This window comes from Natator depressus, chromosome 7 (assembly GCF_965152275.1).
Source record: "Natator depressus isolate rNatDep1 chromosome 7, rNatDep2.hap1, whole genome shotgun sequence".
NCBI lineage: Eukaryota > Metazoa > Chordata > Testudines > Cheloniidae > Natator > Natator depressus.
This window is the reverse complement of record NC_134240.1, coordinates 63,653,581-63,672,808: the sequence shown is the minus strand read 5'-3', so window position 1 is coordinate 63,672,808 and position 19,228 is coordinate 63,653,581. Positions and strand designations below refer to the sequence as shown.

At 41.1% G+C, this 19,228-nt stretch overlaps 1 protein-coding gene across 10 annotated transcripts in view; it reads left to right on the top strand.

The window, feature by feature from the left end:
- Positions 1-19,228, top strand: part of KCNMA1 (potassium calcium-activated channel subfamily M alpha 1) — an 844,585-nt gene that overhangs the window by 630,856 nt on the left and 194,501 nt on the right. For all 10 annotated transcript variants that reach the window (XM_074958656.1, XM_074958655.1, XM_074958652.1 and 7 more), the window contains exon 10: positions 15,082-15,192. In XM_074958656.1, coding sequence (XP_074814757.1) covers positions 15,082-15,192 — 111 coding nt within the window. The remainder of the gene's footprint in view (positions 1-15,081; positions 15,193-19,228) is intronic.

Below are 19,228 nucleotides of genomic sequence, written 5' to 3'. Positions count from 1 at the left end.
AACATTCCTGCTGAAGGAATAACACTTGCAGAGTTCTTCAGGCTGACCATGTAAAGCCTACTATTACGTGGTAGGCTGAAGGCCATTTTAACAATGGGCATGAATGCAGGCATCCAAGTGACTATATCTGAAGCATAGGTGATAAAACCTAAGCACACATGAAAAAGCTGTCCCTCTTGATCCTCTGTACATTTATGGTAAAACTTTAGATTTAGGCAGATATGCGTAGTGAGCGTTCTCCAGTCTTGAGAGACATATATCATTACTAAAGACCATCTGAACAGGATTAATTTTAAAATGAGATGCACTTTCCATAACCACATGAATAGAGATATTTCAACCTGCCTAATAAGGGTATACTTACAGGTCAGGAGACTGGGCAGTGCTACAGAGAGGTTTTATAATGAAAATATATTTCATAACAAATAGCTGAAAGAGAACAGAGGCAGGTAAAAATAGTAGCTGTAATTCCACATGCTTGCAATAAAAATCAGTTAAGCAGGAACTTAAAAGCATCAGTGCATAATATTTTTAAGAAATACTATTCAAGCTTTGACTGTCACAAGATATGATACAGTATACTAGCAGCATCTCTGCCAAAAATGAATTAGTGAGTGGTTCAGCAATAGCTAAGTTGTTATAATGTCTGATAAAGGTATATTTCCTGGTTAGCTCTGATTGCTTTGCCATGTAATGTGGAACCCTGATCTGAAAGTCCTGATGCAGACAAAAATAGGGATTTTTGCCTGTGTCAGGACTATATTTTTAGGTTCAAAGTAGTGTCTCACAAACTGCATTTTGTGGTATATTCTTGTGTTTTTCCATTATCCCTTTCTGAGGATAGGAGTTCTTGGGCCTGTTCTTGGCATCAGACATTTAGCAGCATATTACACATTACAAAGGTTTAGGAGATGCAAGTCATTTTTGAAGTTAAAATACCATGCTCTGATTTGGTAGCATTTTACATCCTCATTTCACAGGTGTCAATGGCTACATCAGATGCAAGACAGTGGAGAGTCATGCCATTTGTTTCTTGTATCCTCTGCAGTATTAAAAATAAATAAAAGACCAAGCTCTGCTCTCTTAATCTATGTAGGTGGGTCTCCTTTGTCCAATAATAATCAAAATTATCAGGTTCAGCTGAGCTCTGCTCGGTTCAGGAGCCCGAGAGAGAATGCAATGGTCGCTTTTCACAACCTATTGCCCTTCTCTCCTACCTCAGAGAGGGGGGTATAATCAAATTAAGGACATGCTTAAGTGAATAGGGATGGACTTAAGTACATGCATAAAGGCTTTGCTGAATCAGAACCTGTAAAGTCTTGAGTGATATTACATAAGTCATAAAAAGCAAAAGCACATCACAATGTAGTTTACTCTAGTTTATTTAGGGAGCATGTTCAGCTAATCTGGTATATAAAAAAACCTAGTATATCCAGTCTCTGATGAGAATCACAGATAGTTTTTACTGGAACAGAGTGATCCTGATATGTTTGAATAGGGAAAGTATAAACATTTGGTACTATGAAACTCCCTTCACCTTACAATGATAGAATACAGGTAGGCTCATCAAGTACCCCACTGTGTTTCATTTCCAACTATATCATCCTGCTACTATTGTGCAGAGAGAGGATGGTCGGTAGACAAAGGCATGACTAGAAGACTAAGCAGGAAGTTAGAAAAGAGATTAAAACATATGTATTTGATATAAATATTATAGTTTTAAAGAGACATCTAGATCAATATCTGCCATATTTCATTAACTTGACAAAGTGAACACAATATATTCAGAGAATATTGAATGGAATTTTCAGTTCATTCTCTCTGATTTATTATGACAGAATAGGTAGGGTGATTTTTCCCCCCGTCCAAGTGCTTTATATTTCTGCCAATAAAAATGGATATAACTTCTCCACAAATAAACAGCTGAGACGTTTGCATTTCGTATTGGCTTCTCCGGAGGAGGCACAAGTAAAGAGAAAGGAGATCTGTTTTGCAGAATCTTGTTCTGGATGGAGCTGTTTTCATTTACAATGCAGTTTACATGGATTAACTGTGTGTTCTTAATTATCTCACTTCAGGAATCTGGATGTTTTAGTTATTCTTTTTCTTTGCTTTAACCCACTGTACAGTTGGTGGTAATGGTATTGGTTTAAGGACCTTTTATCAGAATTTTAACTTATGTTGTAAGGAACCAGTGCCTCTCTAAAAGATAATATAAGCAAGTGAACAAATATACACAAGTGAACAAATTCCATCCCTGATCACACAGAGGGATTCACCCATGAAGAGCCCTATAGTTCTGTAATGTATACTATTTTTATAATGCTAATAGTAATTTTGAGATTAGAAATTCTGAGGAAATGAGAGGTGGTGAATTGGGCTATGTCCTTGTGAAAACAATGGACTCCCAGAGGCATAGAGAATCTGTGTAAAGAGTCTATAGCTCTAGCTGCTTGGCTCCTTCAGCCTCCAAGTAAGCCTTTGCTCTTTCTGCTGCTTCCGCCCCCAGAAGACTGCCAAAACTGCTTCATCCAAGTTTGAACTCCCACAGGCAGAACCTGTAAGAAGTGCTCTAAAATAATTAGGTCCATGGCTTTCCCCAGAGAGTTTGTCTCCAGAGTCCGCCACCGATCAGCCAGGTCCTGCAACCTCTGGGTTGTGGTCCCCATGGAAATGGCTCATTGTGGAACTTACACCAGTATGCTTCTGGTGTCAGTCCTAATCTAACATGGCTGCTTTCAATTCGGGGTACAAGTTTGACTGTGGGCCACTCAGAGCTCTATAACCAGCTTGAGCCTCCTCAGTGAGAAATGGTGTTATGCCGACTCTGTGAGTGGAATCTTCCCAGCCTGCCACACAGGCGGCCCACTCAAAGACTCAGAGAAAGGCCTCAGCATTGTTCTCAGGCCCAACTTTCCCAACACCAGGACGGGCCTGCCCTGTCCTAGTACTGGAAATTTCTCGAGTTGCTGTAAAAACTGCTCTGGTTGTTGATGTTGAGACTCCTGATACTGCTGCTGGGTGGCAAACTATACCTCAGACTGCTTTTGTTGACTTTTCAAAAGTTGCAGGAGGAGCATCTGAGACTTGCTGCCTTCTGCGAATAAGCGGACAATGTCCTCCTTCTCTATTTACTGTTACTCTTTCAGTTTCCATTTCCCTCCTAGGTGGGCAGAGATCACAAATCCTACCAAGTACACCAGTTGCAGAGGAGCTGCCTCCTGCTGAGTGCCCTTTTGTGGCCAGGAGTCGGTTTGCAGGCACCCTTCCCCAGTTATCGCCCTCTTGTGGGGCCCGTAAGAACTCCATGCAGTCTCTCTTGTGGCTAACAGTGCCTCCACCTGGGGCTGGTTTAATAACAGGAGTGGTTCAAACAATCCTCAGAGTCCCAAAATAAAGCCCATGACCATAGCACAAATGTTCATGCTTAGCCCTGGTTCTTCTGTCACACACAGACTTCTTCTGTCCCAATCTGTTCTACCCAAAGCCACCAGTCCCAGCCCTCTCGGCCTCACTTCCTTCTCCTGTCAGCTCCATCCTGCAGCTTCCTGCTGCCTCCATATAAGGAGGCCCCTCATGCAACCCAGGATTGGCTAGCCTCAGCCTTCCAGTCCTTAGGAGGTGAGCCACCTTGTTACAGATCCTTTTGCAGGACAAGTACCTCACATGCTATGAAATTGCATTGATTTATTAGAACAGTTTCATCATTGGTGTAATTCCACTGAAGACACTGATATTACAGAAATAGGATGAATTTAGTCTTCATGAACACTTAATAATACAGATATCTGAAATACTCAACCCACCCTTGTTTCTTTTTCAAAAATGTAAAGAATCAAATTAATTCGTTAAATTAATATTATGAGAAATGATATCAAAGCTTTAATTCAACTTTTAATTCAGGTTAAAAATCATGGCCCAAATTCTGGGATGCATCCAAGTCATTGCAAGGAAAGTTGTAATCTGACTGTAATATTTCTTTACTTGTGTTACTAATTGTTTTGTTTTTAAAATCTAAATTACTTTTGATCCATTTATGGTGGTGTTTTACATTTCCGTGTTACTCAAAGAAATGTGATTGCTCCGTTTATATAGCCAGGTTCAGTGTCTTGTTCTAATGCACTAGCCACTGCTCTCCTTTTATAATCTGATTCACTCAGGCACACATGGTATCCCTGGGAAGTCAATTAAACTCTGCATGAGTGGTAGCATCTACCTGTGTAGATGAAATTGCAGGATCAGGACCTATAACCTAGTGCTATAGTGCTTGAGTTTTCCGCACTGCAAGGTGAATTTTTAAATTGGAAAAAGAACCTGTCAATTGAAACTTGAAAGTATAATACAACAAAGTAATTTTGATTAATACTGTGTTAGATTTTGGCACTTTTTAAAAACCAAAACCTATATTTCAGACTAAATTTCTTGGTAATGCCTCTTAAAGTATACTCCCATCAAAGCAAGTCTGTTAGCCCAGATTCTGAATTACTACAACGTTATTTTACTATCAATCAATTCTAACTGAATTCAAAACACTTTCAATATGTTGGCTTTTTTTAAATGTTTACTGTATGGAAAAAAATGGGTGTTGCAGGGAAAGGGAATGATTATAGGCACAGAAAGGGGAAGCTATAAATCTTCAAATCAGATACAGGACAGATTGGAACAATATGGGTTTTTCCAATGTTTCTAAGATAATGTACCTAATAACTCTCCTTGGGCAAGAAGGCAATCTGTTTTCAATCAATCGCTCTCCTATGCAAAAATATCACTTATGTTAAAGGGAGAATTTTATTTATTTATTTATTCTGAACCCAGAAGATTCCGTATCCCAATTGCTCTGATTTGTATCTGACAACTAGTACAATATAAGAAAAAGCAAAGATGCAGGGGACAGATAATGAACTTGTGTGTATAAGGAATACATAGTTCCAATGCATTCTGCCACTTTCGTATGATCCCAGTCCTTCTGCTAACGTACAAGAAATCTATGTTCCTGTTTCTCCACTGTCTTGAGCCTTATGTAGTACTATACACTAAGGTAAAGTGGGTGTAAAATGCTACTGAATCAGAATTATGACACTTTATGCATGACTAAATGACTGACCAAACTGCAAAGCAATTGAGAATCTAACCTGAGTTTCTGCTGTAGTAGTCCACCTCCATATTGCAACCAAGGTAGCTGATGGCTTTACAGTCAGTATTTGGTCTTCACTTTGCTCTTATAAAATGTGGAAGCTATTTAAAAACATAAAAAAGTTACTGTTCTATGAGTTAAAGTATGTCTTCAGTCCCACCTTGCATCCAGGAAGGAAATGTCTTTTTTTGTGCAAGAAATCAATATTGTTCTATGGACTTGCCCCTGGAAGTCTTTGCAGAGCAAGTGGAATCTGAAGTCTTAAGAACTGTAAAAAGCAATAATAAAATGCTGTTACCTAAACAAAGAAATTTTCCTGTTGCCATAAATATTATAGCAATTAAACAAGATAAAAAATGCAACTCCTAAAGAGGGATGGCAAATAAGTCCCACTTACTATGATTCTTAGGATCAAAATTGCTTATTTTTTGCTATTATTTTTCATTTTCTTGTGCCTTTGCAATTCCGGGTGCTTTTGGGGAACAGATGCAGGAAGAGTGCCTGAATACCCCAAGAAAACTACTACTTCCAAAGCTGTTACTTCAATTTGGCAGACTCAGGAGGTTCAGAATTTACATTTAATGTTCTCTAAAGCATAAAGAATGAGTGTATTCGAACACAACCTCTGAAACTTTTGAGGTTTGCTCATCACTAATTTGTAAGTTTTTAACTAATGAACTAGGTTCACCCAGATATTACGTGGTGATTCGCGAGGCATAATTCATCTATGACTCTTGCAAAGCTAAATTATGCAACCTCAAAAGTGGCTAGGAAATGGGTCTGGCTAAGGCAACCATGGATTGCTATTTAAAGCTGTCCTTCACTGGCAGAACCCCCAAGGAAGATCAGCAGTACAAACACCACATGGCAAATTTTGGAACAAAACCTTTGTGACAAGCTGTAGTGGGATTTACAAAACTGAGCATAGGCAGAATGGAGAGGTGCATCTTCCCCGTTTACAGGCATCCAGGCTGACCACATCCCCAGCATTGCTGCCAGAACTGCCAATCATGGGATCTTGCAAACATTGGTGGGACCAATAAGAAAATCAAGCCCAACTATTAAGGAAGGAGAACAGAGAGAGATAGGGAGGCAGAAAGGCCTGGGAGAGGGGAGGGTCTACAGTCCCATTCCATGCTGCCTCTAAATAATCTGACAGGGAGACAGAGATTGCAAACCCTGAATTTAGGGGCTTATAGACTCATTTTAAGTTAAGCTGATAGAAACCAGTTAGATAAACTGGGAGGGAGATATGATTGTTCTCTATGTATGCATTAGAGCAGCGGTTCTCAACTCAGGGTCCCTGGTCCCCTGGGTGTCTGCGAGTCCTTTCATGGGGGTCATGGAGCCCTGCGGCTGAAACCCAGTGCCCTGAGTCCCAGCACTGAAAACAGGAGCGGCACAGGGCTGAACCCTCTCCCTCCCCACCCCCGAAGCCAGGAGCGGCACCGGGTTGAAGCTGGCTGACCCCTCCCAACCCCCCGAAGCCGGGAGCAGCGTGGGGCTGAAGCTGGCCTACCCATTCCCCCTCTACCCCCGAAGCCGGGAGTGGCTGGCGGTTGAAGCCGGCCGACCCACACCCAAAGCCAGGAATAGCAGGGGGCTGAAGCTGAGAGCCCCAGCACCCCACCCCTGCTGAAGCTGGGAGCCCCCCTCCGCCTGTACACAGCCTCCAGCTATCCCCTGCCTGCACCCCGAGCTACTCCCCTGCCCATACACAGCCCCTAGCTACCCCCTCCCTGCACCCTGAGCAATTTTCAAACTTTTTAAACTAAGTCCCCCCTTTGAGTTATATTTTTGTTTGCATCCCTCCACAGTCTAGACAGGCTGGGTGGCCTCCTGAGTGAGTCGGAGTGGAGGTGCACTGTGCCTCGCCAGCCCTTGCCCACCCAAAATGGAAGTAAAACTATGCCTATGCCCAAGGGTCGTCCTCCCCCTCAGCCCTGAGCTCCCCCCACCCCTGCTGGGCTCTGGCATTTTTATGGCATGTTGAGGGGGGCCTCAGCAAGAAAAAGGTTGAGAACCCCTGCATTAGAGGGCTAAATACAAGGGAGGGAGAGGAGTTATTTAAGTTAAGTGCCCATGTGGACACAAGAACAAATGGATATAAACTAGACATCAACAAGTTTAGGCTTGAAATTAGACAAGGGTACCTAACCATCAGAGGAGTGACGTTCTGGAACAGCCTCCAAAGAGGAGCAATGGGGGCAAAAAACCCAGACTGAGCGTGATAAGTCTGTGTGATGAGACTGCCTATAATGGCATGGACCCAGTCTGCGACTGCTAGCAGCAAATATCTCCAATGATTGGTGAGGAATACTAGATGGGGAGGGCTCTGAGTTACTACAGAGAATTCTTTCCCAGATGTCTGGCTGGTGGGTCTTGCCCACATGCTCAGGGTCTAACTGATTCCCATATTTGGGGCCAGGAAGGAATTTTCCCCTGGGTCAGATTGGCAGAGACCCTAGGGGGGTTTCACCTTCCTCTGCAGCATGGGGCACAGGTCTCTTGCAGGTTTAAACTAGTGTAAATAGTGAATTCTCTGTAACTTTAAGACTTTAAATCATGATTTTAGGACTTCAGTGAGAGGTTAGGGGTCTATGACAGAAGTAGATGGGTGAGGTTCTGTGGCCTGCAATGTTCACGAGGTCAGACTAGGTGATCATGATGGTCCCTTCTGGCCTTAAAGTCTATGAGTCTGACTGCCCCAAGAGAATTGACGACATGGTACCAGAAGTGGAGTTGACTTTAACTTTAAAAAAGAGAAGCCCTCCCCCACAACAAACTACACATTTTTTGTTTTGTTTTTTTCTGGTATATATGTAAGAGAATTATGGAGGCGCATCAGCTTCTACGATGACTGGTTGATTTAGAAGCACAGGAACAACATAGGCAGCAACAACTGTTTAAACAGATGGCATTGAACCAACAACTGTTGTTACAGCAAATGGTGTACCTGATGCTGGCTACTACTCCTGATGGTGTTGTTACTATAGGGAATGCATGTTCTGTACTTCAGAGGACCGTGACATTTCCCCAGATGATGACCTGGAATCATTCTTGGTAATTTTTAAAAGGTTTTCACAGTCTCTCATGGCCCTCAGCCCAGTGAACAATCCGGCTTGCTCCACTCCTCATTGCGGAAGCCCAGGCAACATACTGGGGACTTGACACAGCGGCCTAGGACTATGAACAGGTGAAGTCCATACTGGACTGTGAAGAAACGTACTGTTAGCAGTTCCATCATGAGCAGTATCACACCCCACCTCCTCAAAAACATGGCCACAGATGATCGCCCAAAGGCTAAAGGACTTCTGCTGGTGTTGGTTAAAGCCGGAGTCTCAAATGGAATCCTAGATAGCAGAACTCTTAGTTATGGAGCAGTTTGTACAGATTCCTCCACTGGCGGAGGCAGATTGTGTTTGCAGTCAGCGAACAGTAACCCTAGCAGATGCCACCCATAGGCCCTCTTGTAGAGGACTACATGGCTGCTCGCACCATCCAGTGGCCCTCTGCTGCAGAAGTACCCACACTGAAGAAAGAAACTGAGTAACCAAAGGTGGGGGTGGCCCATATTGGGTAAACCCAAGGAAATCCAAACGGCTGGCTGGTTCTTGGGCAGTATTGGTAACCGGCACGCCTCTCGGGGTCCATGGGTAAGTTTCCCCTGAGACAGCAGGGTCTATGACTTTAAATGCCCTTCCCAGCCCCCTGCCCCACGCCAACACAGGAACAAGGGCCAAGAGAAATTCAGAAAGAGGACAAAGTCACTAGAAAGACAAGGGACAGACTTGGTAGTTTTTTACTCCTGTGGAGAACAGGCACATAGGTTTTGTGACTGCCTCTAGATGAAGTGTAATTTTGGGCATGTCTGGACAGGAGACAATAGGGCCCAGAAAAAAGCCCCATGGAAACTCACAATATCAGAGGTGAATGGCCAAGAAACATTGGCCCTTGTAGACTTGGGGTGTGACCATACATTTGTATGGGAGTGGAAACTGGGAACAGTAGGGGAGCTGGCAAAGGGGGAAATCCCCATTAAATGCACCCATGGAGATATTCTTGGGTATCCTAGCATGACAGTAAAATTGACTGTTGATGGGAACAAAGGTGAGATGAAGGTATGTGTGTCTCTGGATCTCCTACCCAGTGATATTAGACCAAGACTGGACATATTTCCCTGAACTATTATAGAAGCTTTCCTTAGCATAGGAGCCTGAGGATGACATTCCAAAAGAAATGTTAGGGGTCCTGTTCCATTTAAGGACTCTGACCTACTTTCCTCCCAGCCTAGAAGGAAAAAGTTCTGAAGAGAGAAGTGGATAGAAAGGAAAAAGCAGAGAGAGGTGGCCCCCTCCACAGACATAATGGAGACCACAAACTCTATAGTGGATCCAGGCAATGCGGAAGATTCCAAGGCAGGGCTTTCCATGGCCCTAAATGAGACACCCCCTCAGCAACTGGACTCAGAGAAGTTAACAGACTTCTCAGATTTCCATGTGGAGCAAAAACACCACCAAGACTTTGAAATGGGCCTTCAAACAAGTAGCAGTGATAGATGATGAGGAGGTGGACCCCCCTGAAGGCTGAATAGTACCCTTATTTTGCTATTAAGATAAACTTGTTCTATTGCATAGACCAGGACAGGCAGACACAAGAGATACAGCTGCAGTTACTAGTGCCCCAGTATATCATTGCAAGGTCCTGCATTTTGCACACCCAAGCCCATGTTCAGGACACCTTGGGAAAAATAAGACACTGTCTAGGATCCTACCCTGATGCTTTTGGCCAGAGGTCCTTAAACAAGCCAAGAATTTCTGTGCATCATGTCCCAAATGCCAATTAATGGCCCCCCCAAGAGAGTTCCATGGGGTTCATTAATATCCTTTCTCTGGGCAGAGACCCACTTTGAATGAATAGGAATCAACTTTATAGGCCCCCTAGAAAAGAGTGCCTCCAGACACGACATGATAACAAGTACATTCTGTACTGATACTGTACTGATACTCGAAAGCCATATCACTGTCTTTGTGTGGGTAGGGATTCCCAAAGACATCCTGACAGACCAGGGAACAAATTTCATGATGAGATAGGTCTGTGGCCTGCTGAAAATCAAAGTATTATGCACATCAGTATGCCATCCACAGATGAATGGTCTAGTGGAAAGATTTAATGATATGCTAAAGAGAATGCTCAAGAAATTCATTACCCCAGACCCTCAACACTGAAACCAAGTACTTCCAGCCCTACTCTTCACCAAAATATGTTGGGGAAGAATCAACATGGCTTTTGTAAAGGGAAATCACGCCTCACCAATCTATTAGAATTCGTTGACGGTGTCAACAAATGTGAGGACAATGGTGATCTAATGGATATAGTGTACTTGCACTTTCAGAAAACCTTTGGCAAGGTCTGTCACCAAAGGCTGTTAAACTAAATAAGGAATCCAGTGGTAAGAGGAAGGTCCTCTCATGGATCAGTAATGGGTTAAAAGCTAGGAAACAAAGGATATGAATAAATAGTCAGTTTTTACAGTGGAGAGAGGTAAATAGTGAGATTCCCCCAAGGTTCTGTGCTGGAGCCAATGTTGTTCAATGTATTCATAAATGATCTGAAAAAAAGGGGTAAACAGTGAAGAGACTGGGCAGCAAAATGACAGATGAAATTCAGTGTTGATAAGGGCAAAGTATTGTACATTGGAAAACATAATCCCAACTATACATAGAAAATGATGGGCTCTAAATTAAACTCTTACCACTCAATAAAGAGATCTTGGAGTCACCATGGATAGTTCTCTGAAAACATCTGCTCAATGTGCAGTGGCAGTCAGAAAAGCTAACCAAATGTTAGGAAACATTAGGAAAGGGATAGTTAATATGACAGAAAATATCATAATATCTCCATATAAATCTATGGTATGCCCATGCCTTGAATATTCTGTGCAGTCTTGGTCACCCCATCTCAAAAAAGATATATTAGAATTGGAAAAAGTACAGAGAAGGGTAACAAAAATGATTAGGCATATGGAACTGCTACCATAAGAGGAGAGACTAAAAAGTCTGGGACTGTTCAGTTTACAAAAGAAATGACCAAGGAGGGATATGATAGAGGTCTATAAAATCATGAATAGGAAGTGAATAAGGAAGTGCTATTTACACCTTCACATAAGACATGAACCACAGTCACCAATGAAATTAATAGTCAGCAGGTTTTAAACAAACAAAAGGAAGTACTTCTTCACAGAACACAACTTGTGGAACTCATTGCCAGGGAATGTTGGTAAGGTCTAAAGTATAACAGCGTTCAAAAAAAGAATCAGATAAGTTCATGGAGGATAGATTCATCAATGACTATTAGCCAAAATGGTCAGGAATGCAACCCCTTACTCGGGTGTCCCTAAACCTCTGACTGCCAGAAGTTAGAGCTGGATTACATGGGCTGGATAACTCAATAATTTCCCTCTTCTGTTCATTCCCTCTGAAGCATTAGGCACCAGCCATGGTCAGAAGACAGGATATTGGGCAAGATGGACCATTGGTCTGACCCAATATGGCCGTTCTTATTTTCTTAAGAAGCTCATAGAGAGACAAAGGAAGACTGCAAGCCTTGGAATTTAAGGGCAGGTTGACTCATTTTGGGTTAAGTTGATGGACTGGGCTAATTTGAGATGAATAGAAGGAGAGCAGTTAGGAGAAAGCTGGGGTCTCTAGAGAGAACTGTTCCAAGAGCAGTTGACACAAGCCTTTCTGCTTTCAGAGCAGCCTTTTACTGAGACCCTTCTTTGCTGCTCTGTATGAAAGCCAGAGATGGTGAGAAGAGTTAGCAAAAAGTCTGTGCAATCGCTAAAAGTTTTGCTTACAAGTTACTTATTGACTTCATACTACTGTGACCATGTTTTGTGTCCCTCAAAGGAAATATTGACCACTGTGAATGCTAGCACTTAACTCTGTGTTCAGTCATTCTTGTTGTTTGCCTCAACCAAGATCATTGACTACCTAAGTCTGACTACTTCCCCAAGAAATAACATGGAGATATCTGTTCTGCTATGCTTACGTTCACAAAGAGAGAGCCTACAGGATGAAACAGCAATGGGGACCTAGCCCTTAAAGTCATATTTGTACTCTCCATTCATTTACATTGAGTAATGAGTTTGCCACACTTTCTGAGCTGATGCAATATCTGATTTTAGTGTTCTGTTGCATGCCTATGAGAGAGACACAGACTCTTCTCTGAGCTGATTAGGTCTTAACTGGAGTATTGTGCCCAGTTCTGGGTGCCACATTTCAGGAAAGATGTGGACAAACTGGAGAAAGTCTAGAGAACAGCAACACAAATGATTAAAGGTCTAGAAAACATGACCTACGAGGGAAGATTGGAAAAAAAAACGAGTTTGATTAGTCTGGAAAAGAGAAGACTGAGAGGGGACATAACAGGTTTCAAGTACATAAAAGGTTGTTAGGAGGAGGGAGAAAAATTGTTCTTAACCGCTGAGAATAGGACAAGAAGCAATGGGCTTAAATTGCAGCAAGGGAGGTTTAGATTGGACATTAGGAAATATTTCCTAATTGTCAGGGTGGTTAAGCACTGGAATAAATTGCCTAGGGAGGTTGTGGAATCTCCCTCACTGGAGATTTTTAAGAGCAGGTTAGACAAACACCTGTCAGGGATGGTCTAGATGATACTTAGTCCTGCCATGAGTGCAGGGGACTGGACTAGATGACCTCTCAAGGTCCCTTCCAGTCCTATGATTCTATGATCATTGCAGTCAGCTGAACCCTCAGCTGCACCCAGCGAACACTGGGCAAAGCTGAAGGATGCTGCAGCCAAGAAGTAGTTTGCAGCTCCCCAAACCAGTGAGACAATTTCTACACCAGCCCTGGCTCCAGCACAGAGGCTGCTATGAACTGCCAGATTGTGAAGGCCCTACAGGGCAGCTCTCAAGTCTCTTTTTGCCTGAAAAATGGGTCAGATATTTGGTTTATTGTATTTGTTACTTATTGCATGCTGATACAGTGCTTGGTAACCTATGGAACAGGGGAGGAAGTTTTTGTTTCCTGCTTTGAGGAGTTCACCATCTGTGGGTCCAGGTCTTCATGCAATTCTACCAAACATATAGCTTATGATGTCATTGAAGCTATAGCAGCCACTCATGGTAGCAAGCACTGCACCTGGCAAATACGTATTTGTAGGACCAGGTCCTAATTAGACATAGCATAGCCTAAATATAATTTTATATAGACCATTACAAATTGAAGAAAAAAAACAGTCTGTGATTTCTGTTGTTTGTTTTTACAAATACATTAGCACAAGACTTTAGATCTGAATTTAGGAAGACAATTATCTCAAACACTTCTTATATGGCCTTTCAATGACAACCCACCAAGCCATGAGCACATGGAGTATTAGAAAATAAAGTGGTAATAGTAAAGCAGTCCCCTATAGTGTGCTGGATTAGTATAATACTTCATTGTGCTTTGCTTTCCTAGTCACTACCAGCACCACTGCAAAAGTAGTAGTACATGATGGTGATATTATTAACTGCATCATGCATATTACTGATTTATTTTTTGTTCTGCATCATTATCCTTTCACCAGTGAGTTCATTGCATTATTTTCATGTACTTAGTCAAGCACCAAATTATGAAGCAAGTACAGGCTCCCATAATAGTCCCTTATGGCACATTACATAAGCGATTATTGCTGCTACCTATTATTTGTTGCTTCCAGCCAATGAGGTTTCTACATTAATGGAATGCGCACAGAACAATTATGAAATAGGTAAGACTTGGGCAGTTTAAATTTTGCCCTTGAAATTATTTTGCTTCATTTTGGCCACCTGCTGGCAGCTCAGATGTCAGCCAACAAATAAATTGTGCCTTTGTTGCAATCAGCATATAGACTCAATCAGCTGTAATGAGGTCAGATTACTGAATGACTCTCTGCTACCTTAATAATTAAATTGAATCCACACTTCTACTGCCCTCTCTTTCCCTGACAGCTGTAAGGAATGTGGCAAGCAACAGCAGTAGCAATGGAAGTACTGTAAACACCAGCACCTCCCATGTACTCATCTGACTAATGAAAGCCATGCTTTTGTCTGTGTTGTGGTAGAAACACTGAGCCACTGTAGAGCATGCTAGAGCACAAGTACTTGGACAACACTTTAGAATAAGTCCATTAAGCAAGGAAGCAAAGAAAGGACAGAACTGTAGACATTTCACTCAGCGTGTAAGATATCAATCTATAGAAGTGGACACTGTTTCTGTGTTGTATATTTGGGTTCTCCCCTTTGACACTGCTGGAAATTGCATGGAGCATAAGTGTGATAGCACTCTGTACAGATTCTGGTTCTGTGAGGGTGTTCCATTGCATTGCAGAATTAAAAAATGTCCACTTATTGTAAAGTGCTCCCACTGCAGGACTTACAGTAGAAAATGCAAGATTTCTCTTTTTATTGCTTATGGCCCATAATATGTCAAGCTTCTCACTGGCTTCACTGATATAACTGGGAAAATAAGTAGAATCATTTCAGGGAGATTTGTTGTCTCATTACATGATAAGCTCTATGTTTCTGAACAAAAAATTTAATAGTAAATCTTAGGAGAGGAGGTGGAAGGAGAAATATAACTCTGAGAGGGACTGGATAATACAGCATATAAGTGTATACATAAATAATAATATTTATTGTTAAATGTTTAAAACCACTTGGCCAAATGGTTTTGCTTGTAATAGTCTTTTGCAGCATCAGGTGAGAGCCCATATATAGTTTCAATGTCAAAGTACCTTCTAATATTGATGGTTTCCTTTGATGACTTCAGGGAGTAGGTGTTAGAGAAGCATCAGGAAGAATGCTTCCTTTTTCAGCCAACAGCTTATTTTACCCTTTTTGTTTGCATGCTTGTTTGTTAGTTTTCCCTGCAAAAGTAACTCTACGTTTTCTGTCACAGGCACATAGTTGTCTGTGGTCACATAACACTTGAAAGTGTGTCCAACTTCCTGAAGGACTTCCTGCACAAGGACAGGGATGATGTGAACGTGGAAATCGTCTTTCTGCATAAGTGAGTAATCTTTCCAACCAAAACCTTTCTTGCTAATCGAAAAGGTCTGAAAGTGTCCTAAAGTCTCCTTGGTGTCAGTGTTGGTTTGAGGGTAGAGCAGGGGACAAAGAGACTGTTAGGGTCAAACTTATTCGGTGAAGTTAGACCAGAGATGTCTTTAACCTGTGCGGTGAAATCCTGATCCCTTTGAAATCAATGGCCAAATTCCTGTTGACTTTAATAGGACTAGGATTTGACCCAAGATGTCAATTTGTGACTCTTCCACTAGCTTTTTATAAGTCTAAGGTTGGGATTTAAGGAGTCTTACTCCTACTGAATTTCAGTGGGATTTAGGTGCCTGACTCCCATAAACTCTTTTTGACATTACCAGCCAAAATCTCTTTGAGCCTTGCTTTTCCCATGTGTGAAATGTTAAAGTACTTACCTAACATACAGCACAAACCAAACATGTATATAGGTGTGAACTACTATCTCTCCCGTTTATCATGATGACACAAAGGCCAAGATTGCATTATGAAGTCATACATTGCTGTTACAGTTTAAAAAGCCTTATTTCATTTTCCAGTGAAGCTTTTTTAAGTGTGTAGTATCAATCCATGAATACTTCCCAGTCTTGCTGTCAGTTGCTATTCTTCATTGGTTGCACATTATCTGGTAGTTCCCTGCAAAATATTTTGTTAAATTACTGAGGCCTAAAAATCAGTTTCTAAATATTTGTATCCATTATTAATCTTAATCAGTGTCTTTCCTAGGGGAGGCTCAATATCTTTCTATAAGAAAGTCTCAAGAACATCCAGGCAGTTGCACAGAAATTTTTCATTTCTTTTCTGGGCCCAAATTCTGCCATCAGGTGCATGGAAGATCTCACATTGACTTCATTTAGAGCCGTACGCATCAAAGGGGGATATTTGGCCCTAACTGATTTTAGCTAAGCCACAACAAAGACTGAATTGGTCTGGTATACAGCTGGTACATTGTTCAATAGGTGTTTGTGTTGTGCTGCATCCTACAGCAAGTGGAAATAAATCATAACGGAAGAAAAAAGGAACAGATTGACCCGGCCTAGTTAGTTAAAACTTGACACTTAAAAAAAAAAAAATGCTTCCTACCATTCTCAAAATAATGCCTCTGCAGAAGAGGAGGCCTGACCAAGGATATTTTATACATGTCGTTAATAAATTAAGGAAGCAAATGCTGTACAAAGAATGAGAAGCCTCAATCTAATAGGATGTACAAGAGAGAAATACCACTACATGCATCCGACGAAGTGGGTATTCACCCACGAAAGCTTATGCTCCAATACGTCTGTTAGTCTATAAGGTGCCACAGGACTCTTTGCCGCTTTTAAGAGAGAAATAGTTTAAATAAATTTCAAATTAATTAAATAATTAGTGAATGATAATTAATGAAGAATAATGAATTAAATACATATATCTGAATTTTTGAAGAAATAAATACCATGATAGATCAGCTCATTCGTGGTTATCCTGATTTGAACAGCATATTTGCCAACATTGCAAAACTAATGGAATGTTGAGAATGAAATCTTGTTTTCCTATTTCAGAGTAACAGCCGTGTTAGTCTGTATTTGCAAAAAGAAAAGGAGTACTTGTGGCACCTTAGAGACTAACCAATTTATTTGAGCATAAGCTATTTCCTATTGGTTACCACAATTGTTCCCACCTACTACCGTACTTAATAGTACTTGAAGCCACTGGACTTCAGACTTGTGCTGCTTATAGTAAAGAAAAACTCAATTGTGTGTCACTAGTTTTATAGATAAGCATATTTTAAAGAGTGCATGACACTCAGAAATAAGAAATAATATTCAACACATATTAATAACTACTGCAGAAGTTTTCTTTGGCCCTGGATAGTTCTAAATTTAATTTATGGAGATTATATCATGCAATCTATGATGCAGATTGAGAACTCATGTTAGGAATGCCCATTCATAGGTATCTATTTCCATCTCCAACTTTTATGCCTCGTCTGTCTAACAGTTGCAAGCTAAATTGCAGAAAAGCTGTGTTTTCTGATTCTAACCATATATTTCAAATATATGCTGAAACTTACTTAAAGATGTGCATAACTGGCTGCTTTTCCAAACACAAACATCACAAAAGAGATTCTGCTGCATTTAATCTTCTCTTCGGGGGATTACGAACCTGCAGAAGATGAGTACATCTTATGTAAATTAACAGAAATATCCCATTCCGATGACTTTGTTAAAAGATTGTTGGATTCTAAAATTTTGAAAAATGACTGGCATCATCCTGTAACAAGAAGTGCTCCATGGTACACTGCTGCTTTCCACCTCCCTTTTAGCTGCTCATAGAGTCTGAACAGTTTGGAGAAGTCCAGGATGCACTCTGAATTGTAAAAATGAATGAGATGATGAGCACTGAATGATACAATCCACGTAGATCTATGAAATTGGTTCAGTCACCCCCAGGTATTGGGGCTCTCTGGTTTTACTCTATTAGACTGTGACTGCTAGCAAAACAGCAGTACTACAAAAACAAAATGCTGTTGCCCAGACATAGTGATGCTGCAAACAGATAGAAATAGCAATTGCTTTAAATTATTTAAAACTATATGTTATCTGGTAACATTAGTGATCATGTTTAGGTCAGGTATTTCATGTCAGTTAACGACTGACTGGGCCACAACTTCTCCAGCCAGTCATTAGTTGCCTGGAATGCCCTTCCCGTCAGCAATTTTGCTTAAAGGTAGTTGCTGTTTGTCACTAGCATCCCGTTACACACAATTCAACATCAAATTGGCATGTCTTAGGGAGAGGCTATTAGAAATAGCTATTTGCTTGAGAGAAATATGGTGTTAACTGTCTTTTCCTATCAAGAGCAGCATGCATTTCTAAGTGCCATGAGCTGTTTTTGAATGAGTGATATTAATACACTTAACAGCAAGCAATCCACTTTCCTTTTTGTCAAACAAAATGATTAAAAGGTTAAGAATTATTTGTGATGATTGGATAACGGAAGTTGAAAATGCATAGAGTTGCTACCTGGCTGATTTTATAAGATTGCCATTAAATTGGAATAATGGATACAGTTGATATCCCCTGGTAACTGCTCGTGTTTTATTAGGGTAGGAGGGAAGTTTCCCTCTACAGGACCACATGGAACTTAATTTCCAAAGGGAAATTGGAGGTTCCGGCACAAAAAAAGGTGTGACAAACTTGCACCCACAATTGCATATGCACTTTCAACAATAGTTTATAGAACTCTGATAACTGCCCATACACAGGATGGGTGACTAAGCAGTTATACTCATTTGCATGTGCATTTGCAGTAAAGGCACACACAACTGCAAGTAAACATTTTTTTTATTTAATTGACGCTGTTTACCTGGCAAGTAAATGCTTTCTTTGTTACTAGGAGAGCTAGATAAGTATGTGCCACATTTTTATAATGAATTAATTTTCATTTGGCTACTTGCTTATGTGAAAATGACCACTGGTCAAAAATGACATAAAATTATAACGAATGCACTTAGTAACAGTTAATACAATCTAGAGGTATTATCAGGTCCTCTTGGTGGCTGTTAACCTACTGTATGAATTATACAGTCTGACTGTATGACTGGAATTGCATCAAAGTGCAGGTAGATAACTGTGTGGTGTGGTCTGAGTGAGCAGCCCATACACTAGGCAGATTTTCCTTTCACTCAACAAAGCCGAGGAGTTTCTAGGGCTCAGTGTTGCTCTTGTATGTATGAATTGATGTTGCTAAGAGCACATCTTTGATGGATAAATTTGTTCCTATTTTCTAGGTTTGTTTGTGTTTCTTAATTAACCTGGGAGCTGTAGAGTTGATAAATAATGCTAGCTGCCAATGTGAACCTTTTCTGTGCTGTTGTGTATGATTCCTAGATCTCAGCTGTGCCAAGCAGTATAGATACTGCATCTATCTCAATGAGACAGAATAGTTACACATCAAATATAATAGTCACACGCACCTCACTGTGTTTGAATTGATGAGAGCTACTGTCACAGTTCCATGACTAGCTGCAC